At 41.8% G+C, this 12,456-nt stretch overlaps 1 protein-coding gene across 1 annotated transcript in view; it reads left to right on the top strand.

The window, feature by feature from the left end:
• The window catches only part of LOC138046171 (uncharacterized), a 31,257-nt gene extending 23,528 nt beyond the window's left edge, over nt 1-7,729 (top strand). The window contains exons 18-22 of the mRNA XM_068892847.1: nt 475-626; nt 1,768-1,894; nt 3,163-3,236; nt 3,713-3,799; nt 4,885-7,729. Of these exons, the coding sequence (XP_068748948.1) occupies nt 475-626; nt 1,768-1,894; nt 3,163-3,236; nt 3,713-3,799; nt 4,885-5,031 (587 nt within the window). The 3' untranslated portion in view covers nt 5,032-7,729. The remainder of the gene's footprint in view (nt 1-474; nt 627-1,767; nt 1,895-3,162; nt 3,237-3,712; nt 3,800-4,884) is intronic.
• The last annotated feature ends 4,727 nt before the right edge of the window (nt 7,730-12,456 follow it).

The following is a 12,456-nucleotide window of genomic DNA, read 5'->3' as shown; positions in this document are numbered from 1 at the left end:
GTTTGCAGACAGTTTAGCGTACAAAAGTCAGTTGGGCACTCGTTGAATAGTTGATACCTTCAATTCAAACTTTGAATTTTCACATATCCGTGAGCGGATTTTTTTTCCCTTCTTTGCGAGGGTGTCTGATTACGGGGAGAAAAGGGTAATTGAAAGGAACTTTATTTAAGTGTCTGGTCGTTCTAGTGTTGGAGCACTAATCGGGGACACTGTAAACTGAAATTAACACTTAACGCAAATCAAGTCAAATGTTGATTTTTGAGGAGAGGGGAAAACCGGAGTACCCGGAGAAAATCTCTCGATGCAGAGTAGAGAACCGACAAACTCAATCCACATATGACATCGAATCCGGGCCACATTGGTGGGAGGCGACTGCTCTCTCTCACCACTGCGCCATCCCTGCACCCTCTAGGACACTGCTATAAATAGGTTGTCACACTGCATTTCAATTTCTTTAAATTTTTTTTTTACAAGGTCCTGAGCGGAAAAGTGCAGTCATTGAAGCAAAAAACAGAGAACTTGTAGCATATCACGAGGGAGGACACGCCCTTGTTGCTCTCTACACTCCGGCAGCATTGCCAATCTACAAAGCAACAATTGTACCTCGTGGATCTGCTCTTGGAATGGTATGTAGATGGAGAATTGTCAGTCTCTTTAATGGCACAGTCTGGAAGATGGAGCGATAACTTTTTAAGTGATTTCTTCAGTGAACATGGAAAGTTTCATATACATGTACTAAAACTGCGAAATAGAATGAAGTAAAACTTGGAAAGGTATCAGTTAAGTGAGCTATGATCGCAATTTTAGCAATTGCGTAGAGAAGCCTGAAAATTTCAGAACTTAGCTATGAAACCACTGATGTTGGGAGCTGGTCATTTGTGGGTCCAAAAGTTCCCGTGATGAATGAATCAACGAACGAAATGATATATGAAATGAATCTTATCTTGAACTGCCGATATGAAATCAAGTGAGCTATGATCCTCGCATTTATGAACGCAATTTTAGCACTTGCGTAGAGAGGCCTGAAATTTTCAGGACTTCAACGGGGTTTGAAACGCGTGACCTCGCGATGCCGGTGCGACGCTCTAACCAACTGAGCTACGAAGCCACTGATGTTGGGAGCTGGTCATTTGTGGCTCACTTGATGTCATATCCGTAGTTGAATATATGATTCATTTCATATATCATTTCGTTCGTATCACAGTTAGTTGAGCAACATAAATTGCCTATCACCTCAACACGGTTTTCCACTTTATTTTTTTCTCCGAAACCGTCCCAAATACATTGTGTATTTTTTAGAACCTTTGGATTGAAAATTCACTTTTTAATTTCTTTGAAAGATGGAAAATTGGTCATACTTTGATCCATAACCGAGCAATGAAGGGGAATGGGTCCGATACCAGGTTGACGTCACAAATTAATTTGCATCGCAGTTTTTACAAAGACCAGCAAAATGCAAAGCAGTCTTTGACGTCAGCCCGGTCATTGCATCGACTTCTGTTTCGACTTTCCTCTGATCCGTGTAGCTGTTGCTTTGAATACGCGTAAAACCAAGCATTGACGGAGAAAGGGAGGGGGGGGGGGGGGGGGCGTAAAAGGTGCGCACTAAACACAATAAGTCACGTGTTACCCTCGTAAAATGAGGACCCTTATAGTAATGTACTCTGAATCATTCCTCGGCTAAGGTTTTTGAACCATTCCTAAGCGATTAAGCGTTTTCGTTCAACATGGCGACAAGAAGTTGAAGTCTTCCTCTGCAATTTTTAGGTTGCCCAGTTGCCTGAGAAAGATGAGCTGAACTGGTCAAGGGCACAGCTTCTTGCGAGACTGGATGTCGCGATGGGCGGACGAGTTGCCGAGGAGATCATTTTTGGAAAGGAAAACATAACCACGGGTCAGTTTTAAGTAGCCATTATTTCATGATTTGCACGTTTTCCTTTGTTATGCAGCAACGTTCAGTTTACGTACAGACCCGTTGAAGATTAAATTGACTGAAAGTCTTAAGAGCGTTCGAGAGTCTCCCGTACGAGAAATAGCGACAGAAGTGGTTCATTTGAGCCACTGTGAGATTTTCAGCAGTTTTAAGTAAACGGAGAATCCGGAGAACGGAGGTATTTAAAAATACCTCCGTTCTCCGGATTCTCCGTTTACTTGTGCGCACGCGTGGCTTTCATGCAACCATTCTCGTCCCCAGAGTCCGACTTTCTTTTGGTCAGCGCAGAGAACACGGACTCTCGCCACAGCCAAAAATACGCCCGGTCACAAAATTTGGGGGTTTGGCGTCGTTTGGCATCTCGGAGGGAGAACGGCCTTCCCGGTGAACTAGTCAATTCACGGAAGAAAGAAAGAACGCTTAAATGATTTGTTACAGGAACTTGCAGAATTATTCAACTTAAGGCTGGCTTGACAGGTCAGGATGTTTAATGTTGTGGAGCGGAATCGCTCTTTGGAGCCTTTTATACATATACATACATACATACTTAATTGACCGCTCCCCATAGGGGCTTTTCAGGGCCAATGAAACACAATCAACGAAACGACAGAACACAACAACAACTATTAAGAATCCCAACTGGCCGGAGGCAAACCAGTTGGCTATTTACAAGTGCAGCTGGGAAGTTGAACCAGGGACTACCAGGAACAAATTCAACGAGTGGCCAGAGCGGGTCTTGAACCCGGGATCTCCGGATCTCAAGGCAAGCGCCCTAACCACTGGACCACACTGCCTCACTCAGGATGTTTAATGTTGTGGAGCGGAATCGCTCTTTGGAGCCTTTTATACATATATATACATACATACTTAATTGACCGCTCCCCATAGGGGCTTTTCAGGGCCAATGAAACACAATCAACGAAACGACAGAACACAACAATAACTATTAAGAATCCCAACTGGCCGGAGGCAAACCAGTTGGCTATTTACAAGTGCAGCTGGGAAGTTGAACCAGGGACTACCAGCAACAAATTCAACGAGTGGCCAGAGCGGGTCTTGAACCCGGGATCTCCGGATCTCAAGGCAAGCGCCCTAACCACTGGGCCACCCTGCCTCACTCAGGATGTTTAATTCGTTAGTTCATAAGGCCACGTTTTGCCTCTGGTTGTCCAAGATGTTGCACATTAAACAGGTAGCAGCAACTAATTGTAAACGGTATCGCGTTTCAGGGGCTGCAAGTGACATGGAATCCTCGACCAAGCTGGCACGTGCCATGGTGACTATGTATGGCATGAGTGACAAGGTAACCCTCCTCTCTTCTTCCCCCCCCCCCCCCCCCCATAACCCGTGCGGAAGAAACCCAACACCTTTATTTCCCACTCTATTGAACTGATCTCCCACTTTGCGTCCACCCATTAGTTAGAGAACCCCCACCCTAAACGGGATATCAAGAGAACATCAACGCCTACTTGGTGATTAGGGATCCCACCCCTACCCCGTAGTAAGGGAAACCTCACGTCAGTCACATCACCGTCTGCAAAAAGTCATCCCTATCTATACACTGTGGTGGAGAGAACCTACCTCTGTGTTGAAGACACCCCACCCATATTGTGGTTTTTTTTTTGTTTTTTTTAAACCGCTCTCTCATCGTTTGTTTAAAACACCTCTCCATACTCTCTGATGCGCAGAATTGTTGTTCTTCCCTGTGTGAACTACAACTTCGCCCCCTCCCTACAGGTGTGTTAAATGCGGGTCTTATTTGCGTGTGTCCGTCCATAGGTTGGAATGATACAAATCAAGGATGATGACAAATCGAGTCCAGAGTTGCAGGCACTCATTGAAAATGAGGTCAAACAACTTCTGAAGGTAATTAACTTGTTTTTAAAAGAAAACCAACATTTGCCTTGATTTACGTTGATTGTTGATTTCCAGGGGCCCGGTTCTCGAAAGTCACGAAACTTAACGGGCCATTTTCGAGCGTAACAATTCGCTCTGTATCTCAAGAACGGAGAGGATTTAAGTCGTCAAACTTCACAGTTAGGTTTCTGTTTGTTACCTTGAAAACATGTTAAAAGATCGACTTTCCTGAAAAAGCGGTTGGCAGGTTCAAAATGGCTTTTCGGGCCCGAAAAGTTTTCAGAAACTTTTTAGAAACGGGCTTCAGTAGTGTAGCAGCTCGCGTAAAATGCTAATGTTTGGTATTGTGAGCAGCTTCTGTTGTTATTAAGTGTAACACATTAGGGCCGTTTGTACGAGAACCGCGGCTTACACAAGACGCGAGCACCCCGTATAAATGGTACAACGACTTCCTCAAGCCGCGGCTTATCCTGGCCTGGGAGTTTATACTCGTGTAAATAGTTCCTTTCGCGTATTATGAAGCCGCGGCTTATTTTCTCTCGTATAAACGGCCCTATTGTTTCAATTGTTTAGTCTTTTGTTTTTGGCTAGAGTAGCAAGCCAATCGCATTATGCGTTACTAAAGCTGCTACAACACCCTTAATTTCAGTGTACAGTGTCCCCAGTTTGTGCTCCAGCACTAGAACGACTAGACACTTAAATAAAGTTCCTTTACTTTCCTTTTTTCCAAATTAGGGTTAGGGTTTACGTCAGATGCAATCAAAGAATTTGTTATTATTAAGTATGGCTGTCTGAACATTGTTTTGGCATCGTCTTACCAGGAAAACGATTTCAAGCGAACCAAGTGGCGTGGAAACTTGAGTTGGCTAAGCGTAAAGTACGTTCGCGACTTCTTGAGCTCGCGAGTTGCGAGTTTTGAAATTGGCGTTAAAAATTTACACGCGCAACAATGATTGCCTCATTTGATTGGCTGTCTCTGTTGCGACTGGCGAAACACATTGTTAGGCACTCGATGAGAAACAAGGCATTCGCTGGCGACACACTTTGTGAGGCACTCGATGAGAAACACTCACGGCACATTTTTTTCTCCGTAGGAGTCTTACGAGAGAGCAAGGACACTGCTTCAAGCGCATTCGAAAGAGCACAACCGTCTAGCCCAAGCTCTGTTGAAGTACGAAACACTCGATCTGCAAGAAATCAAAGAAGTTATTCAAGGAAAGAATCTCTCCAGAACACTCTGACGCGACAGTTACTTAGGAAAGAGGGGAAGGGGCCTTTTTTCAGCCACAGTCGACTGATTTTTTTTCATCTTACGGAAATCCAATTTAGTCGGAACGCCACTGGGCTGTGTAAGCTTTCTAACCCATACCCTGCTTGGCAGAATTTGCCTTGATTTTCCTCTCTGGAGGCCTCTCCGCGGATCTTTTCGATCTAAGGCTGATATTTTTTACAGGTCACAGGTCACAGGTCATCAGAGAGAATTAGCATCACGTTAACGTGGTACGGCCAACCACGGCTTGCCGTTTCCCATTTCACGTTTCGCATTTCACGTTTCACGTAAAATAGAGAGGAGGTTGTGACTACAGCTTCGCGTGACCCACGGCAAGTCGAGCATTTAGTTACTAAAAAGCTAAAACAAAACTCGGAGTCTTGTTTAAACATTTTTTGTAGAAAAAGACGCTATATAAAATGAAAATCCTTACCTATCAAGTTTTGAGACTTTCGATGTTGCTGTTTTGTCGGTGAACAGAGAGTCAACGTGAGTTCATAAAGAAAATTACGACAAGGAGTCAGTTATGAACTATCTATAACTGTAAAACCTAATTTTTCCTCCTTTGGCATACCGGAAAATGGTTCTGAGGTACTTTTTTTTCCGCAAACAACTTCTTATGTAGAAGAAAAATTCACGCATAAGGCAAACGCGAAAATGCCTACTTTCACGTAGAAACAGGAACCGGCAGCCGGCAAACGTACCAAATGGCGGGAAAATCATGGTCACGTGGTCACTTTTACCGTTCGCATTTGACGTAAGGTAACGTGATGCTACATACATCTCTCTATTGTCTTAACAACGCTAAAATAACCCAAACCACTTTCGCAATGTAAACTTACGCCAAAGTGATAGTTTTTAGGCTCAAGGTTAGTATTAATTAAGAGTTAGGGTTGTTTCATCATTGTGACGACAGTGACCTGTACACCTCACCTGTGACCTGTAACCTATAAAAAAATACCTACCGCTCGAAGTTAGCCGGGGAGTTTAAGAAACGACTACGGCCACGAAGGCATCACTTCAAAATATAACTTTGAGCTATTTTAAGTATTTCATGACTTTTCCATCTCGTTCATGTTGTATATTATGAGCGAATTATCCTGTAAATGGATTGGTACGGATTATTTGATGTAAACAGAGAGAATGAAAGATTCACTGCGGTGTGCCCACGTGTTCGTCAAAACCTTAAAATAGGACATTTCAAGGTGTTAGGGAGTTTAAGCAAAGACGACGGCTACGGCAACGAAAACGCCACTTCAAACTATTAGTTTGAGCTATCCTAAGTGTTTCACGATGTTTCCACCTTGTTGAACAATATGGGCTAAGTATGGAATAACCGGATTGGTACGTACGGAATTTGAAGCAAAGAGAGACAAGGAAAGACTCACTGTTGTTTGTAAATATTGTCGTCAAAACCCGAAAATTGGTCATTTTACGTTGTTGTTTTGACGAGTGCGGGAGAGAAATGTACAAAAGTGCGTGCGCATATGCCGCACGATCATTTTTCCTCTTTCAACCAATGATATTATTGCTTTATGACGTTGTCGTTGCCGTAGCCGTCGTTGTTTCTTGAACTCCCTCTCTGTCACGCATGTGCTACGTGACGTCAATGCGACCTCGCTTCCACTCTTACGCCATTGGGCAGGCGTTAAGTGGCCTTCACACGACAAACTAAAGTTGGCAAACTCAAGTTGGCGTGTGTGAAAGACACAACAGCAGTTGCCAAACATGTTGACAAACTGTTGGCGACAAATAGTACTTGTCTCTATTGTCGCCAACTTTTTCACCAACTTTTTCGTTGTCGTGTGAGGGCCACTTTAAAAATTCAAACTGGTCTTAGTGGGTTTTAAACCGATCAAGAGTTGAATTATTCTTCCAAACTTCTGGACGACATCGAGGAGCTGCGTGCTGAGTTTTCCTTTCCATATCGAAGGAATATCGAAGGAATATCGATGAACGCTGTAAAGGATAAGAAGGATAAACTGAAGAAACGAAAGTGCCATCTGCAGATGTCTCTTTTTATGATAATCTTTTAATCGTTACATTATCCTAAATGAGCGACAAAATAAAATTGCCTTAGAAAATCGATTGAAAATAAATTGAAAGGGATTGCCATATTTGGAAAATGTTGGATATATGAGAATTGGAGTAAATATTTCTTTTTGTAAAAAAGCGCTGATTCGAATTTAAGGACGTTCGCGCCAAAATCTTCCTACGGTGAGATTTTCTTCATTTCTCGCCTAGAGTTAGGTCATAAAGTACTTACTCCAAAAATGAAAAAAAAAGGGGGGGACACCGACTTTGTTTCGGAGAAAATGGCAGTGGAAAAATGCCTTAATTTCGAGAAATCGGTCATAATAGCGAGATGTAGCCTCATCTGCTCATCCATCGAAAATCATAAAAATAAACTATTGGAGTGAAAGTTTCCGTGCATAGGTTTTTAGGAGTGAGATTTTTAGATAATTGTATGCCACTAGGGATGTGGTTCATCCTCGACGAGCGTTTTCGTAAGCTCTATCCGTTGCAACCACTACCGGAATTCGATGGCACGAGGAAAGAAAATGTTAAAAAAAGATAACTTCTTACGGTGAGAATTTTTTAATTTCATCATATTTTGTAGATAGTAAGTAAAGTAAGTGATTCATGATTAAAAAAATAGGGGTCACCGATGATCTGAACGAGTAAAATCGATGTGATTTTGCAAAGCTCTTGGAAAATTACGTTTGTCACGCTTTTGCGTGACCTGTCGGGCAAGGACTGGAACCCAAGAGAGGATCGATCGTTTCGTTGAAGAGATGAAAGGTTTTTACCGAAAAAAAAACCTTTCTCGAGCATAGCAACGAAGTTTTAAGCTGGGGTCATCTTCATTTGGTTGGTGTTTTGTATAATATCTCTCCATTGCCGTCATGCTCATCCTCTAGAGATTTAATCGCTGATTGTTTTCACGCAGGTCCGCACGAGGACGAAAAATACTGCTCAATTTTCACGAAAGTAAAGGAAAAGAACTTTAAAAACATGCGTTCACTTTAAACTTAAGTTCGTAGGGTAATAAAACATTACAAAGAAACAGCCCTATTAAATTTACGCAACGGTTCGTCCACGAGTTTTCCAAACTTTCAGCCACTAGTCTACTCGATCAGCTGCCTTTTCCAGAGCTTTTCCATCATCCCGCTCACTTCTCTTTGAAGTTTCATGATGATTCGGAAAAAATTTGCCATTCTTTTGCCGGCCTGGAATTTTTTCCTCGGCGTTTTTGTCGCCATGTTATTTTAACTGATGCTTGAAAAATATGTATATGAAAGTCAAGTAGACTAGTGCACGACTGATAAAACCTCGCGAATATCAGTCGTGCAGTAGTCTACTTGACTTTCATAAATATTTTAAATCAATTTTGACTGATGGCGATCTTCTTTGATCCAACGCTGTGCAAGACTTATCGTCCACGGTTTTTGTAAAGGTTTTAAAACCTCAACTTCACTAATGCTCGAAGAAATGCGTGACATTTTACAGTCGCGTTACCTGCGCAGTAACGTTGCGCACAAACAATTAGCGCGAACGTCCTTAAAGACGCATTTTTGTCCTCAACTTCTGTAAGTGTCGTGACTTTTGTATTTAAACACGTAGACGCACTATAAAAAGCGTGTTGCCTTTGGCACATGAAAGTGATTTATCAACCAACCGTGGACGCAAACGAATCTCTGTGATAAATTGTGCAATAAAAAGTCCCTTATAGCAATGTGTCCGTAATATGTCATAAAATGTCATCTGTCGTTCTTTTTTTAATACCTTGTTCCCTATTCTCGCGCTAGAAATATCTTTTAGGACTTCCGTCCCCGTGTTGCTGTTTGTTGATCACTATCTTGGATAATTAATCAGTCGCGCTTAAATTAATTGGAACAAAAGAAGTGCTTGGCGCGACCTCTTTTATAGTGCGTCTTCGTGTTTAACCCCTTTTTTTCAAAAGGCCGTTTCCGGCAAACCACTTGTATTTATTGCTTTAAACATGCCCTTGCCATTCATTTACCATGTGTGTAATATTGTTGGATGGGCCCTTTGCAGGTGGCGATCACATCGAACAAAAACCGCCGTATTGCTGAGCAAATAGCGCGCTGGGACATCTAAAACAAAGCAACAACTTAATTAAATTTTCTTTGTTTTAGATGTCGCGCGCTGCATGTGCGACGACGGGAAAGAGAACGTCATCTCAAAACATAAATTCTCATTATTGTAATCACTTTACGACTATTCCAAGCTTTTTAATATGACAAAGGTATGGCAGTCCCTCAGGAATGAAAACGTTATGAGCGGCGCCTACTTTAGGGGAGAAAATAAAAATTTGTACATCCGAGTTTTGCCTTCCTCCATAAAACCTCAAATTTGACTATTTCACGTTGTTGTTTTACTGACGACGGCAAAGAAATGGAGAAAAGTGGAAAACGCACGTGCAGGGCGTACAAAGGTATTGTTTTTGCCCACTAATTATGCAAATTTGTGACGTTTTCGTTGCCGCCGCTGTACTCAGCATCTCAATGACGTGAAATCGCGAAAATTTGAAGGTTTGACGACAACGAGAGAATACAAATGGGGGAAGCTTTCCTTCTCCATTTTGACTCTGAAATTTGTCGGGTAAAAGACTGACTTTGCACGTGCGTCTTGAAATTATTTACATTTCTTTCCGTAGTTTACAATTTTATATGAATTTCTTGACGGATGATTCGAGATTTGCAACGATGACATCTCGACCCCAGAGCTCTTCTCTTGACTGAGGGAGAGAAGAGCTCTGGGGAACCCTGAAACAAGGTGTCTTCTCATTGGTTTTCGTGAAGAACAATAAAAAGCGTCTCTAATTGGTGCATTCACGTTAGCACGAGGAGTAAGCAGGCGCCGTAAGGTTCAAATAGCCAATTTTGGCTATAAGAGCCCTACGGCGCATGCTCTCCTACATTGAGTTTCCCGGAGCCATGGGTTGATCCGAGGCTGTGGTGACGAGAATGCGATGATATCTGATTGACTCGCATAAAAAGCATGACTTTAACTTTTAAACTTTAATAGAGGTAATTTCCACTAGCGCTTACTAATGCTACTCCGACTCGAGATAGCATCGCTGATAGCAGATGCTTGGTAAATTTTTTTGTGAAACTAGACGTATATGTGCGTGACTGCTCAGGCAAAACTGATGTCCTGGGCCGTCAAATGAAAAACAAAGAAAAAGGAAATACTATAGAGATGTCGGCTGGATTATTACTTATTCCAAAATGGCCGTCATTTAAATATTCTTTTGTTTTATTCAAATTAGCCCTTGATGCCTCGTTCTTGAGCTGAAAATTCAAAAGAATATTTTGCCTTGAACGAGGCAGCAAGGTCTAATTTTAATAAAAACAAAAGAATATCTAAATGGCGGCCATTTTGGAATAAGGTGTATTCTTGCTTACTTTCAATGACGCCATTTCAGTTCAATGCCGCGTGTGCACATTGGCTTAAACTTCGCGCATGCGCTATAAAAGATGAATCAGCCATTGCTCAACCGATTCTCGTTCCCAGAGTCCGCTTTTCTTTTGGTCAGTGTTCTTAGCGCTAACCAAAAGAAAAGTGGACTCTGGGGACGAGATAGCCATGCCACAAATGCGCTTTAATTTGGTTAACTTGCACATGCGCTGTACAAGCTTGAACACAAAAAATAACGAAGTCAAAATTAACAGGCGTTTCTCCTGGAAAGCCCGAGTAATTAGTGTATCGGGCATTTTTCTTTCCACGAAAACCGTAAGAGCAAAAATATAAATGAAAATTGAAAGCACCTTTTCCCTGCTAACAGAGGTTTCTATTCTTCTTGCATTCGCTGGGTTGACGAGTGCGGGAAAAGAGACTTCTGCTGTGGATCGAAACTCACTGTGTTGAGCATGCCTGGCGATTACTTGGCGACCGAATCCTCACGTGATACTTTCATGTTTTGTGGGCTCACTAAACAACAGCGGATTTACTGTAAAGGAATGTGTGGGACACAGTGCATGGGCTCAAGTCACAGTCAGCAAACATATCATTGGGCATGCGGTTTGAAGAGTGCCGTCCAAGGTTATGGATGGCGGTTGGATCAAAGTGAGTATCGACCAATGACAGAGGTCTCTTTTCCAGTACTCGTCAGCCCAGCAAACGCAAAAGAAAAGCGCCTTATCCTGCAAAACTGTGAAATGCGAAAAGAGTAACCAGTATGCGCACCGCGAAAACTGGAGTTGCTGGACTGGTGAGGAATTTTGCCGAACATAGATTTTCGATACACCAAGTTCTACAGCCCTGTAAAGAGACACTCTACGTGTCCGAAGTTTAAAAAAAAAAACCTTAGTTGCTATTTGGCGCCTTAGTGGTTTAAAATAGTAAAAGTATTGATAACTCTCGTAATTATTTTAGAAGACGTAAAGAAAATTGCACTTTAAAGAAAGGATGGGCGTCGTTCTGTGCATCGAACATCAAATGAAGATGTTTTAATCCTTCTTAAAGGGGCTTTGTCACGCAAAATGATATAATTTCTGCCCAAAACGTAGAATGAAACATAGCAACAACAGCTTAAAACTGATGAACAACATAAAATAAGTACAGCAAAAGGAAAAGAGAAGCATCTACGGGATGGACACAAATGGACATTCTTGAAACGGTTAGCATTTGGGTAATCTTGAAAAACGTAGGCCCGTCGTTGACAAGTTTCATGACAAATCGCTTGGATAAAGGTCATCACGTTTTGCTCAGAATCATCTTGTTTGTAAGTTTTAAATTCGTGATTGAGGTAATTCCTTAGTATTGCATTGCGCATCCCTACTGCGCACGATTTCGAGTCATTAGCGCGCACATGAGCATGTGCGCATACAAAACGAAAGAGATTTCGCTCAAACTAAACCCGATAGCGAAATAAATGCTCCTTTTCTCTCAAACGAGCACGGTGACCCCCGATTTTTTTTTTCAGGTATTTGCTAAGAACAGTCTAATAAAGAACATATTTGAAGAAGAAAAAAAGTTTGATAATAGAACATGAATTATTTTTGGAAAACAGTTCCGTACTGGGTGTATTTTACCCAAGGCGAGGATTTCATGCTAACCACGGAACTTTCCCAAAAAGTGAACTATTCTCACAACCAGGAAATCAAAGTCGGCGTAAATGAAGCATTACTGCTTATGTAAATAAAAGAAGCTTTATTTTCAAAATAAAATTTTGTGTCTTTGAAGTAACCAAGACTTTTAATTCTGTATGAAGGTGATTCGAATTTTTAACGCGAAAACAGTAAAAAGACCCTATTTTAAGAGCCTGCTGACGCGTAAACGAGCACGGTGACCCCATTGTTTTATTGCATTTTTTAATGTTCATATCATGAATGTTACTTATGCCAAGTTTCCAAAAAAGTTTAATAGT

This window comes from Montipora capricornis, chromosome 1 (genome assembly GCF_036669925.1).
Source record: "Montipora capricornis isolate CH-2021 chromosome 1, ASM3666992v2, whole genome shotgun sequence".
In the NCBI taxonomy this organism is placed as follows: Eukaryota; Metazoa; Cnidaria; class Anthozoa; order Scleractinia; family Acroporidae; genus Montipora; species Montipora capricornis.
The sequence above is the reverse complement of the archived record's forward strand: the minus strand, read 5'-3'. Positions and strand labels throughout refer to the sequence as shown.